A 21,753-nucleotide genomic window follows, 5' to 3' on the forward strand; every position below is an offset into this window, starting at 1 on the left:
GAGAGCTTATAATGTGATGGGTACCATAATAGGCCTTGAATATACAAAACCAAATCATAGAAGCTCCCCTGTCCCCCAAAAGATGTCAAAGTGCAAATGCTGAAAGGAATGCTGAGTAGTGTGATCACATCCAGACAGATCTGTACATCCTGAGAGATCCAGAAATGCTTCACACAGGTAGATATACTTCAACTGGGTCTTGACTTTTACGCATCCAAATTCACAAATCAGCACTTCTTCCCTCGTATTCTCAGTTTTCCTCAGACTCCAGAAGCAGATAGGTGAGACCTCCTTTTCTAAATGCAGCTGATCCCTGACCTAATACTGTTTTTACTTCATGTGGAATCATTAGATATATTTAACATTCTGCATTTGGACTAATTTTCTTATTTTCAGCCCTGGTTCTAGACATATAAAATAATTTTGAATCTTCAAACAAAATACAATCGTCCTAAGATTCAGTCATCTATTTCATTTTGGACTATATGAAAGCAAATTTAAAAACGTGAATGCACGGTTATTTTTCATCCAGTTGTTTTAACAATGTTTAAACACAGGTTGGGAACCTGGAGCTCCCTGTTCGCAAATAAATCATGTTCCTGTATTTTAACAGATGCAATGCTCTTGGTGGCAGAGCGACTGGAGGGGCCATTCAACATTGAGTCGGTCATGGACCCAATAGATGTCAAGATTTCTGAAGCCATTATGAACATGCAAGAAAACAGCATGCAGGTGTCTGCAAAGGTATTTGCATTAGTAATGTATCTGCCAATACATGTACGTTATACAGGTGCGGTAACCTAAAAACGAAGTAACTAGGTATGTCGGCTGGGCTTATAAATTCTATTATGCTGTCAGTGAGCTTTTCCTGTTGAGCCACAAATTTGCTACTTCATTAAAAATTTCTAACAAAATGGCATTGAGAGGGAAAGCAATTTTTTAGCTTGCAACTACTCAATCACGAAGAAATTATGGGCTGCCAAAAAGTTTCAGAGAGCCCCAAGTATGTTGACTAATCCCTCACATTTGTGAGCAATTTGGGGGGAATTTTCTTTTTAATGTTTGAAATGTCTGCACACCCTCGCCCTGTTCTCTGTCTAGCAACTTCTAATTATATCTTCGGCTGTGCAGACCAGGCACATGTTCTATATTTTCCATTGTAAATAATTAAACATCCCATCTGACTTCCTTTTAAGACTATGGTGTAACTTTCATTAACAAATCTTCAGGGGAAAATGCTCCTTTGTATGAAGTCAAGCACACATGAAAAGAAAAAAAGTAGCACATTTTCATAAATCATATGAGACAGAGCTCCTGGGTTTGCAGCTGCGAAACGCAAATGCCAGGTGCACAATTTTTATTTGTCTCCACCCAGTTGAAGATAAACAGGACCCGCCTTAAGCAAAATTGAGAAGTTTGCAGTGGGTCTCCCGCCTCTTCCTTCATCAGCCTTTTTCTCCCATAGTGATGACTGCACAATGCCCTTCTGTTCTCTTGACTAGTCTCCCTTTCATGAAACACTAACCAAATCTATATCAGTCCTTTAAACCCGGTGACTGAGTGATTGCATTTTAATTGAAAGTCATTTATACTAAAATATGTCAGGCAAAGAGTTGCATGATTAGCTTTCTTTAATTTTTAAAATCCTTTGTGAAAGAGATTTCAAATATAATCACAGAGGAGGGGACAGGTAGTAGGAAGACCTTGCAGAGCAGAAAAAAGGAGCCATGGATTCCTACTAGGTCTCCTTGGCTAAGCATGATTCAAACTAGATTTGGGCTTTTCAGGGTGAACTGGTAGGATGAAGGAGAAGAAAGAATCTGGCCTGGGTCCCTTTTTCTCCCTGGGAGATGGATGAGCTAGAGTTTCATAGGCCTTTTTGGGGATTTTAATGAGCTCAGGGTAGCCTGTATAAAGGAGGATACTCCAAATTACCATCACCTGTTGGGGAAATAGCACGTTTGGGGTTTCCATGAAAGACCATTTTCTTTCTTTCCTGTGGAAAAAATAGCAATCATCCATTCCTCTCACATGTATGCCTAGAAACCAATTAATGTTATTTTGAAAGGCACGGTATCCTGTTGGTGCTCAAGTAATCAGGTGCTAAGACTGCTAATGTTAAAAACAGCTCTAGAGACTAGGACAGGAGGAACACATGGACGAAATTATCTGCAGTTTGAGCCCATCACAACTTCCTAGAAGTAGGTGTCTGTTTCCATTGGTGCATGTGCATACATTTTCCAAGTCAAGTATTCTTTTCTACTCTTTCCATTCATTCATTCATCAAATATTTATTGGGAATCCATGTGGCAGACATGGCTTTGTACGGGGGATAGGAGCGAACAAGGCACCGTTCCTGCCCTCAGTAAGCTTACTTTCTAAAAGGAGAGACAGACAATGAACAGATCAGCAATTATATAAATTAATTAACATAACATAGCACCAGACAATAATAAGTAATAGGAAGAAGCTTCTCCTCTCCCAGGGCCTGGACATATTTGAACAGGAAATTTCTATCACTTATTATATATTTTTTCAAGGAACCTCAGTTTCTCTAAAAGCAACAGCTTCCTCACTGGTCTCCTGGCTTCCACTCTGTAACCCCCTCCAATTTGTTCTTCATCCAGTAGCCAGAGTATTTCTACAATATCAATAAGGTCATGCACCACACCCACCTCCCTCCATGTCCCCAGTCTCCCACTTTGCCTTTCAGTGGCTTCTTTTATACTTAGAATGGAATAAAACTCCTGCAAGCTCTTGCATTATCTGGCCCCTGCCTACCTTCTAACCTTGTTTAATACCACTGGCCCTTTTGTTTACTTGTTCAGCCCCATAGTCTCTCTCTCAGTTCCTTGAGTATACTTGTAGCTCCTCTCTTCTGTAATGTTTTGCACTCTTCTCACCTTTCAGCATGTCCATCTTGCAATTCTCTATCACAGAAATCTGTCACAGCATCTATTATATATGCATTTGTTTGGTATTTGTTCCCTACTAGTCTTCTCCTGACTTCACTCACTGAAACTCCATGAGTGGCTGGGATCCCAGCTGTGTAGCTAGAACATAGCCCAGCACTTGGCACATAGAAATTGTAGGCAGATGCTTGTTGAATACATAATAAAGAAAAAAAGCAAATGCACCAGTGAGTGAGCTGCAAACAACTATTAAGAAATGAACCCATTTCAAGCAAAGAAACCATGCCTTCTCAAGTCCCACAGAGCTTAAAAGTAAAAAAGAAAAAGAAAAAAAGAAACCACTTCTGTAATAGTTACACTGTTTGTCCTCAACCAGTTTGTCTTGAGTCTGCCGCATGGCTGGTCATTTCACGCCTGCACCCTGCTTTCTTTGTGGAGTTACATTTCTTCACTTAAAACTAAAAAAGCGCCTTTTTTAGGAGAGTTGGCCTGTTCACACAGGGAGATGACTGGGAGGCCAGCTTCAAGTTTAAAAAATGTTATTTCTGAGAGCATAGTCTACATACATTGAATCCAATGTCTGAAATCACTCCCACAAAGTTTTGTAGTGTAACAAGTCGAGGTAATTAATGTCACTCACTGCCATACAAATTGATGGAGTTGTGGCCCAGTGTGGAGGTTAGACAGTTAGATGTTCCTCCTTTACATTGCTACTGGTTCCCTATGTCCATCCAAACCTAGAAAAATAAATAAATCTTTAATAAAAGGAACACAGGACCAGATATCAGGGGACCTGGAATTGAGGTATGTCTAGTTTACTCACTGATATCACAAAGACAAATTTTAAGTTCCTAATATATACTAAGTGTTGAAGTATCCCTTAGTGCTCCATCCTCATCTATAAAATAGCTAGATACAAAGAAGAAATAATACAGTTTTATGGAATATCTTTGCAAATTAAAATGGCAGTTCTCAAGTTGGAGTTCATGGTGTTCTAGGGCCCCCATGACCATTTTGAGTTGTCTGAAAAATAAAAACTATTCCTTATGATAAAACAAACAGTATTTGCCTTTCCCCACTATGTTGACTTTTGTATTGATGGCACAAAAATGATGCTAGCAGTTTAGTATGAATCAAGTCAGTGGCATAAAAACAGTTTCATTTAAGAAATCTTTAATGAAGTAATAAAAATCATTAAAAGAAAAGGCAAGGTGTGGTGGCTCTCACCTGTAACCCAGCATTTTGGGAGGCCGAGGCAGGAGGATCACTTGAGCCCAGGAGTTCAAAAGCAGCCCAGACAACACAGACAGACTTCCATCTCTACAAAAAAATAAAAATTAGCTTAGTGTGGTGGTATGAGCCTGTGGTGGTATGAGGCTGAGGTAGAAGGATCACTTGAGCCAGAGAGGTCGAGGCAACAGTGAGCTATGATTATGCTACTGCACTCCAGCCTGGGTGACAGGATGAGACTCTGGCTCTGGAAAGGTTAAAAAAAAAAAAAAAAAGGAAAGAAAAAAAGAAATTGGCCCAGTTCAAAGAATGTGCTAACTAAATGATTATCTTCTTTAAATTTATTTTTAATTGTCATATAAAAGTGTATATACATGTGATGTTACAAGATTGTTTTGAAATACATATACATTGTGAAATGGTTAAATCAAGCTAATTAACAAATGCATTGCACCTCACATATTTATCTTTTTTTTTGTGGTGAGAACACTTAAAATCTACTCTCTCAGCAATTTTCAAGTATAAAATACCTTGTTATTAACTATAGTTTAGGTCAAGTATTAAAAATTCTTCAGGAGATCAGATGGGCTATTTATTACTAGAATGTAAATCAGACTTTTTTTGGAATTTTTCCAACTACATTATTATACTATTGCTGTTAATAAAGAATGTACTTTAATGTGATACATATCTTTGTAAGAAATGTTAAAATCAAGAGTAGAAATAATATAGGGAGGCCGGGCATGGTGGTTCACACCTATAATCCCAGCACTTTGCGAGGCCCAGGTGGGCAGATCACCGGAGGTCAGGAGTTCGAGACCAGCCTATCCAATATGGTGAAACCCCGTCTCTACTAAAACTACAAAAATTAGCTGAGCATGGTGGTGCACACCTGTTAATCCCAGCTACTCAGGAGGCTGAGGCAGGAGAATCTCTTGAACCTAGGAGGCAAAGGTTGCAGTGAGCCAAGATTGTACCACTGCACTCTAGCCTGGGCGAGAGAGCAAGACTCCATCTCAAAACAAAAAAGAAAAGAAAGAAAAAAAAGGGATAATATAGGGCATGTAAGAGTCCACTGACATGAGAGGACACAGGACCAAGGGTCAAAAAAATGGCAGAAACAAAATAGTGTGTCTGGTAGGGCTGGCACAGAGAAAAGAGGATGCAAGGAATTAAGGAAGAGGAGAGAACAGCCAAACTTTTCAGGAAAGAGGGAAAGGAAGCCAGGAGCCTAATGTGGAAGACGGAGTTAAGGAAGAACTAAAGCCAGCTTTAAATATCATGAAGAGGTAAAGGTGGTTGGAATTTAGACAAACTCTGTGGGAAACACCAACAGGATTTGCTGGTGGAACAGATGTATTCTGAAAAGATATTTTATTTCATCAAGGGAATGGAATTTACTTTTAAATTTAGAAATATGTAGTTTCATTTTCCATATGAGCCACATCCATGAAATTATAATACACATGAACTAGAGTCTAAAATCTATATTCTAGCTAAGAACTGGGTGGTTGAATTTATCTTTTTTTTTTTTTTTTTTTGAAGAAACACTGGGACACTCTTGATAAAGTCTCATCACATTTGAAGTTCTGCATTTCCAGACTGAGGCTGAGTATTTACATAACCAGAAATATGGTTAACTTCTGAGAGGCAAGCTCCAGGTGAAGCCAGAAGCTAACTCCTAATTAGGGCCAGACATCCTGAGAGTTGTAAAGTTTAGAAATTAAAATAACTTTTTCCTCTAGGATATGATTGGCAACTTCTCCTTTGGAAATCATTTATTTTACTAAAGCAGTTACTATTAGAAGTCATTCCCAGAGCCTCTTTCAGAAAAGCAACAATATTTATAACTGCCAACTCATATTTATTGAGTGCTTACTGCCAGGGACAATACTAAGTGTTTTACGTGGTTTCTATTGTGTAATATTTATAATGGTGCTTGTGATGAGATAGAGCTCCCTATTTTGCAAAGACAGAAAAGTTATTTTCCAAGACAGAAAAGTTAGGTGACTTACCAAGGTCTCACGGTGCAAAGGGTAGAAGACCATCTGATTCCAAAGCCCATCTCGCTGATCAATGCATAACCCTAACCCTAACCCTAATGATGTCAGTGCCCACTGAGTCAGTCTCACACAAGGGCAAGGTTCAGTAAATATTTGCTGAATAGATTAAGTATTAGGAGAAAGTTCAACAGCCTTCAGCAAAACCTGCAATGAGAAGGTAAGGAAGAGGTAGCAAAGCCAGGAGGACCCAAGCTCCCTCCTTCTGCCTGATTCCCTTTACAACTATGCCTAGTACTTCCACATGATAAATTCTAATTAAATATTTCTGTTATCCAGCCCTGTCATTCATTGCTTCCAACCTCTCCTCGAGTTTTGACAGTACACAATATAAAGTTCTTTTTTCTCTCGTATGTATCTGCAGGCCAAAGGTGAACACAACACAGTTTCAGATGGGATATCTCTTTCCCCAAACTCTCACATCATATCTAGGAGAAGGAATAGCTAATCTTTTTCTGCCTAATAATTGAGATCATGAATAAGTGGAATTTACAGACTAAAGAAAAGATTTATTCTTACCATGTATGTTCATGCTCCAGTCTTGTCTCGGATCTGTTTTTATAGGGACTGTCAGATCCATTTTCTCTCCTATTTAGCCCACAAGGAAGCTATTAGGGATCAGGCACATTGAGATTATTTCCAAAAAATACATTGCCTATGCCCAGTTGTATAACCGTTAGAATATTTTGGTAATAACATGACACTCATTTCAAACTCCATTTGTATACCTTTTGTACAATATTATATGTACATATACATTTTTAAAGACCGGAGCAAGAGCATATTAAAACTTTCCCAATTTCCTTTTGGGGAAAGAATCAGTGACAACCATGTTTACCCTTGATTGAACACCTGCTGTATCCTTTCAATAAATACTCTACCAAGTACCAGTCACAAGGAATACAATACAGAATGCCATGGTTTGGCTCTGTGTCCCCACCCAAATGTCATCTCTGAATTGGAATCCCCATAATCCCCACATGTCAAGGGAGGGAACTGGTGGGATGTGACTGGATTATGGGGGCAGTTTTCCCCATGCTGTTCTCGTAATAGTGAGTGAGTTTTCATAAGATCCAATGGTTGCGTAAGTGTTTGACAGTTCCTCCTTCACACACTCTCTCTCACCCACCGCCGTATAAGACACGCCTGCTTCTCCTTCTGCCGTGATTTTAAGTTTCCTGAGGCCTCCCCAGCCATGGGGAACTGTGAGTCAATTAAACCTCTTTTCTTTATAAATTACCCAGTCTTGGGCAGTTCCTGATAGCAGTATGAAAATGGACTAATACAGAGGACAAGACAGAGTCCTTGCTCTGGTAACATCTTTGTCTTTCTAGATGCCTTATGTATTTATTTCAAATCCTCACTGCATTCTTGTAAAGAACATTCATTTCTTTGTTATACAAGTAAGAAATGTTAAGTCTAGAGAGATTAAGTAGCAAGCCTGGGGTCGTGTAACAATCAAGTGGTGGAACGGGGACTGCAGCCCAGGTCTGTCAGATTCAAAAAGAGAGACTTTCCCAGCATGCCATACTGTTTCCTCAGTAATTACCCTCCCACCAGCACCAGATAGACTTCAGCCTTTGAGGAGCCAGCCATCTAAGGGAGGACTGTTACCCACAGCATACTATAGGGAACCTATTGATAAGAAACGTAGTTGTTAGTGCTTCAAGCCCCAACCAAGCTTACTACATTCACCAATTTCAATCTTCATCAAAGGCAGGGAAGAGCCTTCATTATTCCACCATCTTCCACCACCGCAGTTACCCAACAGTTCAAAACTTTTCAAATTTGTGGAAATTCCCCAAGGGAAGGGAGAAAAAACCTGAATCTCTGCCTTTGAATTTCAGATGTGTTGATAACCTTCTTCCTACCCTATCAGGGAAGATGAAACTGATCTCACTAGATATCATTTAACTATATTCGGAATAATTTCAAACCTAATATCTAGGAAAAGATTGGTTTGTCAGAGATAATCTAAATTAAGAAGGAAGACTTATTACATTCCAATTGAAACCATCCATTCAATTAATTCTTACTACCGATGAGGGTAGAACCCATTAAAGATGAGCAGGATGGCCTTCAGGTACTTAATTTTCTCTAGACAGTTTTTCCCAATCCACAGCTCAAATGAAGATGAAAAAAAAAAAAAAAAAACCCCAAGAGAGCAGAACAGAGAATGTAATAACTTCTGTCTCTAGCTATTAGGGCTTAGTTTCCTCATCTGTAAAAGGAGGGGTTAATCTAAATGTCCCCTACCAGCTCTAATAGTTTATAGTTTTATGAACATTATCGCCTTGCTGATTATTACAGGTTTCTTTTTCCAGCATCCAGATCTTTATTTTTTTTTCTCTAGATCTTTTTCCTTTCAAAATGTTCAGGGAAAATAATATCTTGGAAATTCAGATGGAGAGAATATCTTCTTTCAGATATCAGGATTAGTTTAGAATTTAGTTCAAATAAATATATTTTTATTCCAGTAGCATTTATCTGTTTTTTTCCTTTGAGCTCCTGTATTAGCATGTCCGTTGTAAGGCGGTGAGCATATTATTCCTTTTGTTACGGTTATTTTTGTACTGACTTTCTCCTGCCCAGGATTATAAATTATTTGAGGACAAGAGTTACATCTTATTCATTCTAACATTCTGCAAAGAGTCTTCCTAACACATTGTTTTACACATGGAAGCAACAGTACATTGTGCTGAGTTTAATTCAGTACATGAAAATATAATGCCAGAGAGACTTCCAGCGATAAGGAATAGAAAATACCTTAAAATGTACTTGAAGTTAGTCTAGTATTCTTTAGAATAGCATAGCAGTTGCCAGGTAAGATTTTTGACATGAGACTGACGTGGGATCTAGTTGTTCTGTGTTGTGTGATTTGGGGCAAATTTTTTATCTGTCTAAATTAACTCACATTAAAAATGAGAACGACTATAGTACCTACTCATAAGGTTGTTTGAGAGCACAATGATATAATCCACGTAAAATGTTTAGCATGGAGTAAGTCAAATCAAAACCACTCCTAAAGGCCAAGCATTTTAATTGTTATTATTAAAAATATCTATGGTACCTAAATTCTAAAGAGCGCTGATTCGTTGGTCTTGTCTCACCTATGATAGTCTGTGGGGTTGTTTTTAGCATCTAAGATCAGAAGATCAGACTTGCAATCCACACCCCTTCATTAAGCCCACGGATGTATGGTGTTATTTTTGTTGGCAGGGAATCACTTAGGAAGGGAGATGGATCTCTAAATAAATGTCTATGAACAAGGCTTTTAGGAGAAAGCAGGCTCAAGGGAAGGGGTAGTGCAGGAGATTGTGTCAGCAATCCAACTCTAGTCTGTGCCTGTTGGCTACATCAACACCCCCATAGCAAAGAGCTTTAGAGGAATTTCCATGTAATCATAATTTCCACTTTATTCTTACATTGAGGGAAAAATTGGCCTGTTCCATTGACAGGTTGTTTGGTCCCTTCTGCCTGATTTCTAAGAAAAAAGCGAATGGCCATACTATTTATAAAGCTTTACATTCTATTTCTACTTCTTTAGTTTTGTTTTTAAAGGAAAAGAGCCTGTTCTCAATGATTTCTAGATTCACAGTATCTTCTATATTCAAATTCTATTTGTATTCTGCCTATCGGTTCCCACTTACTGCGCTCCACCGAGAAACAGTGACCTTGAAACATCGTTTATTCTTTGATGTCTTCATTACCTAGCACACATAAAATTGGGGTTTGTTCTATTCCCGCTTGTAATATTGCTGGATAACAGGGTCAGATTTTTCAGGTGCTAGGGCAGAGGGAAGCACACCTTTTTTTATAAAGTAAAATGAAGGTCTGAAAAAATGCTTATGATGCATTTATGTGATATGCATCCAGAGCAAACTAGTTTTAACTTTCCTTGCACGTAAAAGGGATAAAGCAAAAATATTCTCCTTTTGATGATAAAGAAAAACTCCTTTATCTCTAATCTTTAGAGATTTATCTGAAGATTTGCTTTCACTTTAACTTCAGGGCCGAAAGATGAGATTACATTTAATATAGCCTACTCAAGAATAAATGATTGAAACACAATTCAGCTTTAACACTCAATGTGTACTCTTAGGAATAAGAGAAGGTGCTCTCCTGGTCTCCTGAAAAAAAAGTCTCCTTCTGACTTCTTCGTACTTAAGAGAAAAGCACCTGCCATGGAACTGTGCTTCTCATGGGCAGTGAAGTGTTGTGTTAGAGAAATTTCAATGGCCTCTGCCCTGTCTCATAAATAATACCTCCTTATCCCAGCTCTCAGCACTTCCCTTCTATGTGGTGATATGTGATCTGGTTTGGTTCTGATCGAGTCATTGCCTCAGCCAGCCTACATGTAAACATGCGAAGGAGTCACATCTGTGGGGGAAACATGCTCATTTGTAGTGTTTGCCTATTTCTGTGGTGTAATTACTCCCTTGTGCGGATTTCAAACTACCCACATGATGTCACTGAACACAGAGTAGAACACCCTGAGGTAACATTTCCACCTTATAGATACAACTGACACGATTAACCTCAAGAGCATAGATAATAGTAAAATAATTAGTAATGAGATTTTAGTATAATTATTACCTTTGTTATTAATATAATTCATACAACTGTAAGTTTATACAACTTAATTTTTAATAATCAATGTGTTTGTTAATAAACACATTAATAATGTGTTTATTATTAATAACAATGTGTTTGTTAAACGCAGTTGTTACTGGCTTATGAAATTCCTAAAAACTTAACATGTAGTTTCATGGCCCAGTAAGAGCCAGGTCCAGCATACCACTGCTTTTCTAGGAAGATTTCTCAGATGCTCCAGCCTGGGTGAGTTGCCCCTGTGGGTGTTCCATCACACTTCTTACATTCTATAATAATTGCCTGATTTCTGGTCCAAACCCTCTTGGGAGCAGGGGTGTGTCCAATTGGCATATCCCCAGCACTTATGTTTGTAACGCTCAACAAATGTTTGTTGAATCGTGGGTGGAAGGAATGGTAGAGCCCGTCTGATGTAAATTACATGTTTACTTATATTCTGCAAAGTGACCTTACAGAACTGCTTTAAACATTACAAGCAAAGGGCATATGAAATAATAATTTAGTCAGGCCAAGAGGATTAGGGCTTTTTTCCTCTCCACACTCAAAAATTTGCTTTGTAAAGTTCCTTGTAACTCCTCCTTCCTCACCATTTGGGAGGAAATATCAAGGTGTTTTGCTGCCTGAGAAATGCAAATCCTTCAGGGAAAAATATCTTCTCATGCAATGCAAATGAAAAGAATTTCTTTTATTGTAGAAAAGATTTTAAGAAGTATGCAATACATCTGACAGATATTCTGGAACCAAGCTGTGTGAGCATCAGTAGTAAATTTTTTAAACCTTAAAACTGACACAGTAGCTGGCTTTTTAAAATTGAGGCCAGTGAAAAGTGGACAAAACTAAAACTGATGGCTTGCCTTGGTTCAGTAGAACCCAAAATTCTCCTAACAGAGTGCCGAACCCGTCCAGGGACATGGAGTTTGCCAGAGAACTTGGCCTGAGGACCATTGTAATCAATCTTTAAGGAAAGAAAAGCATGAATCAGGGAGCAAAGAAAAAAGAAAAACAAAATGAGAGGAAACAGAAGAAAAAAGATGTCTAGAGAAGAGATTATTCTAAGATCTAAGGATGAATAACTGTTTTGTTAGAAGGCAACCCATAAAGAAAATTACCACACTAATTTAAAAAAAAAAAACTGACATTTAAAATGCCTTTGTAGTGAGTATAATAATTTTATATCTAAAGAAAGAGTCATCATCAAGATGTTTTAAGTTTATATTCAGGAAAACACTTTTTATGCTATTAGATGAATGCTGTAAGAAATCCCCTGAATGTGTGTGAAATGAATCTCTAAGGTGCCAGTTATCTTATGTAATGGTATAATGTAGCTCTTTTTGCTACTACTTTTAATGAAATGTTTTTTAACATATTTCAGCTAATTCTGATCTGCTTCCTAATGATATGTGAATGCTCCCAGGCACACACATTTCAGTCACCACTTCCAGTTTGAGAAAGGCCCTAGCTCTTTGCTTAACCTAGACCATCATTGACAGGGATAGGATACACCTGCTCCAATGTACAGGTGCCGCTATTTATCATTTTGACAGATTGGAAGTAAAGAGCCCAAGTTGTCTGCCACTTTGCAGTAAGCAATGGCCATTCATTGCCTGAGCTCTGAGCCCAGCTGTCTCCAGCACCCACGGCTCTGATAGCTCTCCCACGGGCCAATCAGGAAGCCAATCTAACTATTTTGTGTGCAAGGTCCTCCTAACTGGCTTATCAAGCTCACTGAGTAGCTATTATCAAGTGATCAGGAAACAGTATTTTAACTTTAAACAAAGTTATCCATTTGGCTTTGCTTTAATTTAGCCCAGTAAATGTAGTAAAGGAAATATCAAATAATTTGTTTAACATGGATACGTGATTCATTCCTTCAGTCTGAGGAAGAAATGTTCAACCTTGATTTTGAAGACATAATTGATCATTTGAGATAATGCATATAAAACACATTGCACAGTGAAGTGTCTGTCCTATCCTAGACACTTGATAAGTGTTCATTGTCTTTCCTTTCCTATCTTTTCTTTCTCATTACAGAAATCTACATGCTAATTGCCCTCAATAAATGTTTGCAAAAGGGGAAGATTATGACTAAAAATTTTATTTCTTCATAATCTTTCATTCTCAATCTTTTTAAACACATATCATGTGCTGGCAACGTCTACAGATACTAGGATATAGTAATGAACAAAATGTATGAAACCCTATTCATCATAGAGCTTAAATTATTCATGTGGAATTCTGCATAATCCTTAGATTTGATTTATTACCTATTATTATTCTATTTAATTACAGATTACTTAGTTAAAATAAGGCACCATTATACCTCATGTTTTCAGTGTATTCTTCTATGTATCATATCATTCTATCTTCTCAACAGCTTTGAGAATTGGGGAGAACATTGTAACCCCAAGGTCACACAAGTATTAGGAGAAAGATTAATATTAACACTCCAAACTTTTAGACTTGTGTTTGTGACCTTTTACAATGTTCTGAATGTATGTGTCTCTCCAAATTTCATATACTGAAACCCTAACCCCTAAGGTGATGGTATTTGGAGATGGAGGCTTTGGGAGGTAATTAAGACATCTTGGTGAAGCCCTAGTGGGTTGGATTAGTGCCCCTTCAGAAGAGGCCTGCAGGAGCTTGTTAGTCATTTTTGCCCTTCAGCCATGTGCGGACACAGAAAGAAGGTGCCATCTATAAAGCAGAGGGCCCTCACCAGATACTAAATCTGTTGGCACTTTGATCTTGGACTTCACGACCTCTATAACTGTAAGAAATAAATTTCTGTTGTTTATAAATTACCTAGTGTAAGGCATTTTGTTATAGCCACCAGAATGCACTGATAACACCTATTGGTTACTCCACAGCCATTTCTTGTGAAAATAATGGCTGCACCTAGACAAATATATGATATCCACACTAATGAAGATATGATAGCTTCTATTTCCTTGAGTATAAATGGAATATATTTGAATTTCCCAAGTAGTAATCTAACAGTTCATTCATTGACACAGTAATATAAATTAGAATCTCATAGGTAAATAAAACATTACCCTCAAAACATCAAATCTAATTAAATCCAGGTAACATTAACTGTTACCTGGATTTAATATAAAAAATTAGAGTTCTGTTTGCAAATTTCAATATTTGCCTATGTGAGAATAGCAGCACCTTTCCCCCATTATAGAAACCTGCTGAGTAGAAAGTGAGAAGACAGAATTTTTAAAAACCACAGGAGCTGAGACAGGATTTACCTGCAGCCACTGCTTTTCAGGTTGCCAGTAATGACTTTTTAAATGTATAATCAAGCTGCAAAAGACAATGAAGAAGATACAGAAGACAAAGAGGTAAAGGTATAAAGCTACATGTGCCTCTGAAAGAGTGGGCACCTTAGTTTATTTTAAGAGAAATATGTTAAGATGCCCTAATATTTTTAAAAGAAAAATACTTGTATTTAGAAACCTAAGACACAGCACTTAAACCTGTTATCACCACACCTCCTTTTCCTCCCCATCCCTCCAGAATTATAAAATGTTTCTCCTTTCAGCCCTTCCTATCCTAATGTCAGCTTCTTTAATCTCAGAATGCCAACAGACTTCTGAGACATTATCTTAGTAATCCTCTTAAGAGAGAGGATTCATGAGCCAGATATCTTCCTAAAATCCACAGGTTTTGCAAGTCAGCTAGGTGGAAGGAGAATTCCTTTGTACATCTGTAGCATCTGTCTACATTGAGGCTTCCAAATACTTTCCCAAATTATCTAATTATCGCTTTCAACATCCCTTGGAGAGAAGCAGGCAGGGGTCAGGAGGTGGTAATACCGATTCTATTTCTTAAAGGGGTAGAGCGAATGATTTGTACCACAATAAGTTGGCTTATCCTGCAGCGATAACCTCTAAAAACTTCAGTTCTGTTGTAAAAAGAAGCCCTTTAGTGTCTTAAAATAGCATTCTTCCCTGGAATTAAAAGCAGAGGAGGGTGGAACAGCTTCACAAATACCTCTAAGTAAATGCAGTTCTATCTGAATCACGTCTCTCCTTGGCAGATTACAACCGCCTTCACAGTATATCTCAGGGTGGGTTCTTTGGAACACCAGTCTTATGAGAACCCCATGAGGAAACCATGGTCAGATAGTTTTGGGAAACACTACCGATGTCATCCTCCCTTTCAATGAGTCTGACCACGTGTTATCGTGATGGAGCCCTCGTGAAGTTACCTAATTTAACTTTAATAGGTGGAATCTATGATTTATGTAACAGCCATTTGCCCTTAAAATAATATTTTGTGGAAAACATTTAAGAGACATCCATCAGCAGGGTGTGGTTGGCATGCACCTGTGGTCCCAGCTACTCGGGAGGCTGAGGCAAGAGGATAGCCTGAGCCCAGGAGGTTGAGGCTGCAGTGTATTGTGTTTGTGCCATTGCACTCCAGCCTGGGCAACAGAGTGAGATCCCGTCTCAAAAAAAAATTAAAAGGTTTTTTAAAGGTTAAAAAAAAGGAAAGAAAAGAAAAAGAAACATCAGCCCAGATATTTTTTCTTCAAATTTTCTTACCTAGAAATCAAAACTTCTGGAAAATACAGATTATGGCATGATAAAATTAACTAATTATCAGGCATGTACTTTTCTAGACACATGGTGCTGTTTTTCTGCCTTACATATTGTACTTTATCATCATAGTGTATCTGTGTGGTAAATAATATTGTTATTCCCATTTGACAGAGGAGGAAACTGAGGCTCAGAGAGGACCCTGTAAATGTTGGCATGGCAATAGGCTGTCCTCAGCCCCATCCATCTGCCCACCTCTATATACTTGTCCTTGGTAAATGCAATCAGTTTCAGGGCGTTAAGTTCCATCTTTAAGCTGATGATCCGAATCTCCATCTCCAGCCATAACCAATTGATCTACTGACTCTCATTGAACCTATGGCCCTTTCCATCACATTATTATTTCTCAATCGTTTTTTCCCTTATTCAAAATATAAAATGTTGGGATACCCAAGCCACTGAGGAAAAGGTTCACTGGTCTCTTATACTAACCTAGCCATGGCCTTCATGAGCCACAAAACTGTGCCTAACTATACGGCTGCTAGAGCAAACTCAGAAAATTGAGACGGTCCAAATTTTCTGCCTAAAAATTTCCTTTGTCACCCACCCCATGACCCTCATATTTTAAAAATACTTTTTTCAGGATAACAGATTACTTGCTCTCTTAGTCTGCTCAGGCTGCTGTAACAAAATGCCATGAAGTGGGTGGCTTATAAAAAACAGAAATTTATTTGTCACATTTCTGGAGGCTGGGAAGTCTAAGATGAAGGCTTCAGCAGATTTGATGTCTGGTGAGGACCTGCATGGTGTTTTATAGATGATGGCGCCTTCCCACTGTGTCCTCACATGAGACAAGGGCACTCTCCGGATCCTTTGTTGTTGTTTTTTAATAAGGGCACTAATCCTATTCTTCAGGGTAGAGCCGAATCACCCCCCAAAGGACCTACCTCCTAATTCCATCACATCTGTGATTAGATTTCAACTTATAAATTCTTGGAGGACACAGATATTCAGACTATAGCACATGTATTAAACATCAAATTATTAATTTTTACTTTTTAAGTCATCTAAGTTATATGATACATATATGTTGTTTAAGGTATATTCTGTATGAGACAAATACAAAGGTTTTTTATCATTTCTAAACAAAAACAACTGCAAAGTACTCCTTTGTAAACAATTCTCATTAGCTTTTGTAAAATTCTGAAAAATAGCTCTTGATCCCTAGGCTGGGAACTTCTGTAATCGAGGGGTCCTTGCTCCCAGAGCTCCCAAGATAGTGGTGGGCCACTTCCAAGATGGCGGCAAGCCTCTTGTTCTTTGACCTGGGGTTCTTGGCCTCACGGATTCCAAGGAATAGAATCTTGGGCCATGGGGTGAGTGTTATAGCTCTATTAGAAGCCGTGAGTCACGGAAGAGAACCGTGAAACCCAGTGACTGTGTTTAGCTCAATTAGGACAAACCCTGGCACCTAGCCGTGCAGGAACAATGGCAAGCCTTTAGCCCGATCTGGAGCGGCAGGGGGTGCCTTGCTGGATCAGGAGCACAGTGGACACCCGCCGGATCCGGAGGGGTGGGAGTCAGTGGTGGGTCTGCAATGGGGGCAAACAGCAGTGGTGGATGGCGAGCGAAAGCTCAGCTCCAGCCGTAACAAACACGGACCGCAAGAGCAAGATTTAATAGAGTGAAAACAGAGCTCCCATACAAAGGGAGGTGACCCAAAGAGGGTAGCCATTGCTGGTTGGAATGCCTGGGTTGATATACGAATCATTGCCACTCCCGCTGTGCTCTCAGGCAGTAGATGATTGGCTATTTCTTTACCTCCTGTTTTTGCCTAATTAGCATTTTCAGCTCTCTTTACTACCTGATTGGTTGGGTGTGAGCTAAGTTGCAAGTCCCGTGTTTAAAGGTGGATGGGCTCCCCTTCCCAGCTAGGCTTAGGGATTCTTAGTCAGCCTAGGAAATCCAGCTAGTCCTGTCTCTCACTTCCACACTAAAGGGTTTCACTTATGGCACTCCTGTTTTTCTAAGGATATGATAGGATCTCTGTTTAGGGGCTTTCAAAATGTGAGGTTGTGGTGACAGATTGTCGTGTAGGTCTCCACCTGATTATGTGACCAGGTGCTGTTTCCAAAGTAATTAAAAGTCAGTGTTTTCCTCAGTTTTGGTCACAGACCCAGTGATTTCTGCATGGAAGCTATCTTCAACATCCAAACCTGACCTAAATAACAGAAAGCTACTAGGCTATATTAACTAACCTATGTTCTGTAATAATTAACTCCCTCCAAAAAAAAAAAAAAATCGAGCAAACGTGAGATTTTTCCATTATGATGAAATATCTCCCTAGAACACTAATATTCTTTCAGGGCATTCGTGTTTCTTTGATTTAACTTAACCCAGTGAGCCAGATTTTTCCCAAAGGGTGAATTAAAAAGGTCCGTTAACTCTTTCGGTACGTGGCTTCATGAAATCTCAGCAAGGCCATTAGTATTGTTTCGCCTTAGGCTTTACATTTTTTAAAAGTCAGCTGTCACTTTCAAAGCAATCCAGAATAGCACACTCAACAGATCCCTGGAGCTTTGGAAATGTTAATGCCCTCCATCAGCAGCGACCTTGCCAGGGGGAAGTGATTTAGGCACTAGGGAGAAAAGGGCCCACTATCTTTATCACACCGGTTTACACCATCAGCTTCAGAAATTGTGTGAGAGAAGAATAATCAATAGTGTGTTAAGACCAATCTCGAGGAATGCCAAGACAAAGTACCGCCGCTCTGCAAAATGCTGAGTTGAAGGAGAACTTTTGAATACAACAAAAGAAAAATTAGCTGTAGTGGTAAAACAAAATGAATTGTGTCTCAAGATGGAATTTGTCATTGTGAATGGCAGGAGCTCTCTGCGTACTTCAGTGGAATCACATAATATGCGTGATGAAAAATGGTTATTTTAGAGTTAAACAACACAGAATGAAATAACAAAACTGGAGCGAATGCATTGCAAATATACTACATGCAAGTTAAGGATCAGCCCACGTAAATAACCCCAAAAAGTTTACTGAAGGAAAAATATCTAGAAGAATCATCTGCTATGGAGAAATGGAAGAAATAGAATAAACTTTAACTTCATCAAATTTTCCTGAAAATGTTACTGCATTTCCTGTAATTCTAGTAAAGGTATTATCTCTCGATAACCAGCACTGAGTGTAAAGCTTCTAAAAACAGCAAAGGAAGTGTCTCCACACCACCCTGAGTGAAATCACTGTGGAAAAGAACTGGCAGAGATCATTACAATAAAATGTTTGATTTCCCATAGCAATCTTAATTGTGATATGAACAGCTGTCAACAACAAAATTAGAGGAAGCTGTCATTATATGGATTTCATCCACATTTGCTTGTCCTATTTCTATACCACTGCTCAAGAGAGTGTTTTTAAAGAATTCTTCCAGTAGAGATTTTCATTACTCAAAGGGGAGTCACTGAAAGTATTTGGCTTTATATGCTATACAATGAAATAATTTGTTATGATAACAGGAATCCCAAACGGATGTTTATAGAATGCCAGATTCAAGTATGTAAAAGTGAGATACAATTCATTTAATCCTGAAATCATCCTGTGGAGTAACTATTGCAATCCTTATTTTTAGTACAGTTGATTCTCTTTATTGTAGTTATGTTCTACAAAGTCACTGCAAACATTGACTTAGCAAATACTGAACCGTTGCAGCAATGAGAAATACAAGGTTAGGCTCCTGCAAGCCACTGGGCACAACAGTTTCATCAACCAATCAATATGTAGCCTTGTGTTATGTGTGTTTCTGTGAAAAGACACCTTATTTAATATATATTGTTGATTCATTAACATTGAACTCATAGCACTATAACTCAGACTTGAAGTTTATCTAACATACATATTTTTGCCATAAGACACATTACACATCTTGTGGTTAGGAACGCTTGACGGTACTTCAGCCCGATGATTGGGGACCATTTTAAACATTGAAATCAACAAGAAAAAGCACAGAAATGTGAAAAACATTGTACTACATAGACCACAGAGAGAATACTTGTTTACAGTCTGAGAGCTGAAATAAGGAGAGTGTCTTCTCCAACCTCAGCAGGGAACATGACTCAAATTTTTTGGCACTGTGTCTCTGTGTCCATGAGAGTGCTGTGAGTATTAATTTTGGGGTTACAAATAAATTTTAATGAGTAAGCAAATTTGCAAATATGTATCTACCAATAATAAGATTGACTGTGTATGCTGAAACTATGAGTCAGGGAATATAGTTGGTCACTCTGTATCTGTCTGGGTAATTCTTTCTGTTATATTAGTGGTTATACTTGTTTACATTTCGAAATTAGAGTTTATTGGAGGTAAAAGTTTCATGAGAAATGTGGACACCATTGCATTGCACATTTCTGCCTCATGAATTTAGGAGAAAACTCATTGTATAACTGTTTTTACTTTTCAATGGTTCTTCCAGGTCTTTCAGGGATGTGGTCAGCCCAAACCTGCTCCAGCCCTCAGATCTGCCCGCTCAGCTCCTGAAAATTTTAATACACGTTTCAGGCCCTACAATCCTGAGGAAAGACCAACAACTGCTGCAGGCACAAGCTTGGACCGGCTGGTGAGTATTCTCAGACTGATAACCATGGTGGATGCTTTATTTTACCAAGGTCATTCTTTGAAACTCCTCGGAAATTCTGAAAAAGTTTGTTATAAGAGTCATCTCATTCTTATATCTGCCTCTGTTCTTAATTAGAATATTGAAAAGTAATGGGATCTTTCTTTTGGGTCGTGTATTGGATTATATAAGAAATCTATTAATCCATTAAGAAACTATTAATGCATGTGTGCAGTGACCACATTTTCAACTTCTTATTTCTCATGAAATATTAATTTGAAAACTAAGTTGCTAGTTCTTCCAGAGATATAATTGCAATAGCACATTTCCTACTCATCTGCTTCAGTTCTTTTCTGAAAATGGTTATGTATTCAATTATGATATAATGCACGTTTATTATGACTTCTTATTTGCAAAGTTTTCTGTTTGAAAGACCTTGCCCGGAAACCCCAAATCAATGTTACTATCATTTTTTTTCTTTTTTATGTGTCTTTAAAAAGTTGGAATCCTTAGAATTAGTCACTCTTTGACCTGTTTAGATGTGTGTCAGGGGACTCAGTGATATCCGTCATCAAAGCAGTTTATAATACTCGGAAAATACAACCATAAACATAGTAAACACAATTTTTAAATGTGTTTTAAAGACCAAATTTAGCTATAAAAAAAAGCTCATAATTTCAAAGAAATACTGCCTGATTATGTTTAATTCAATTTCTTCTCTTTGTAGTACTATACACAATTTACATACCTGCAATTGTCAGTGCTGTTAATGTTGCTTTGCCAACTATCTTGATGTAAAATTAACAGATAGAATCCTTAATGTCATAAAGCACTTGAACCACATCTGACTGTGTCATATAAACTCAGATCTCAAAGACTGCCAGTTATGAAAATGCTTTTATTAGTCAGTGTTATAAATTACTTTATGATTTTAGTTAATATCCTTCTATAGTATAGAACTCATAAGATTAAATTGGTTGAATTTGGCCTCAAAGTAAGTACATCTCAGCATTTCTCTCTATAAAAATCAAATGTGCTTACAACCTAAAGGCCTATCCATGAAGTATCAAAATAAAGGGGTAACTAACTGTTAAATTTTGTTATAAATTTATTGCCATTTATTAGCAAATAAAACCTTCCCTCTAGTGTAGATATTTGTAGTTGCTGCACCCTTCTACTTTACCTGGCTTATATCTATTCTTTTTTTTCCCTTGAGACAGGGCTTCACTCTGTTGCCCAGGCTGGAGTGCAGTGGCATGATCATGGCTCACTGCATACTCGACCTGCTGGGCTCAAGTGGTCCTCCTACCTTAGCTTCCTGAGTAGCTGAGACCACAGGCGTACACCACCAAGCCCGGCTTTTTATTTTTTTGTAGAGGCGTGGTTTTGCCCTGTTGTCCAGGCTGGTCTCGAACTCTTGAGCTCAAGCAATCCACCTGCCTCGGCCTCCCAAAGTGCTGGGATTACAGGCGTGAGCCAATGCACTCAGCGGCTTACATCCATTCTCTATTGCAGTTTCAGGAAAAGTTTAAAAATAGTCACCATTTTTCTTTTAAACAACCAATTAGAGTCCATCAAATAACTACTCAGCTGTTTTAAAGAAATGATGGTTTTCATTAGATTATATTGTTTAAATTTTACTTTACAAATTGCATTGTATATCAAGATCTTTCTAACCAGAGGACAAATGGTAAGTATGGGTTTGGTCCCTTTGTTTCCCATTTTCGTTGGCTCTAACTTAGTTCCTGGAACAATTCAGTCTTTTCTGAATT

At 38.3% G+C, this 21,753-nt stretch overlaps 1 protein-coding gene across 1 annotated transcript in view; it reads left to right on the top strand.

Annotated features, from left to right (window-relative positions):
* Positions 1 to 21,753, top strand: part of GPC6 (glypican 6) — a 1,190,656-nt gene that overhangs the window by 1,067,432 nt on the left and 101,471 nt on the right. The window contains exons 5-6 of the mRNA XM_032151101.2: positions 614 to 744; positions 19,841 to 19,984. Of these exons, the coding sequence (XP_032006992.1) occupies positions 614 to 744; positions 19,841 to 19,984 (275 nt within the window). The remainder of the gene's footprint in view (positions 1 to 613; positions 745 to 19,840; positions 19,985 to 21,753) is intronic.

This window comes from Hylobates moloch, unplaced genomic scaffold (assembly GCF_009828535.3).
Source record: "Hylobates moloch isolate HMO894 unplaced genomic scaffold, HMol_V3 SCAFFOLD_4, whole genome shotgun sequence".
NCBI classification, from domain to species: domain Eukaryota; kingdom Metazoa; phylum Chordata; class Mammalia; order Primates; family Hylobatidae; genus Hylobates; species Hylobates moloch.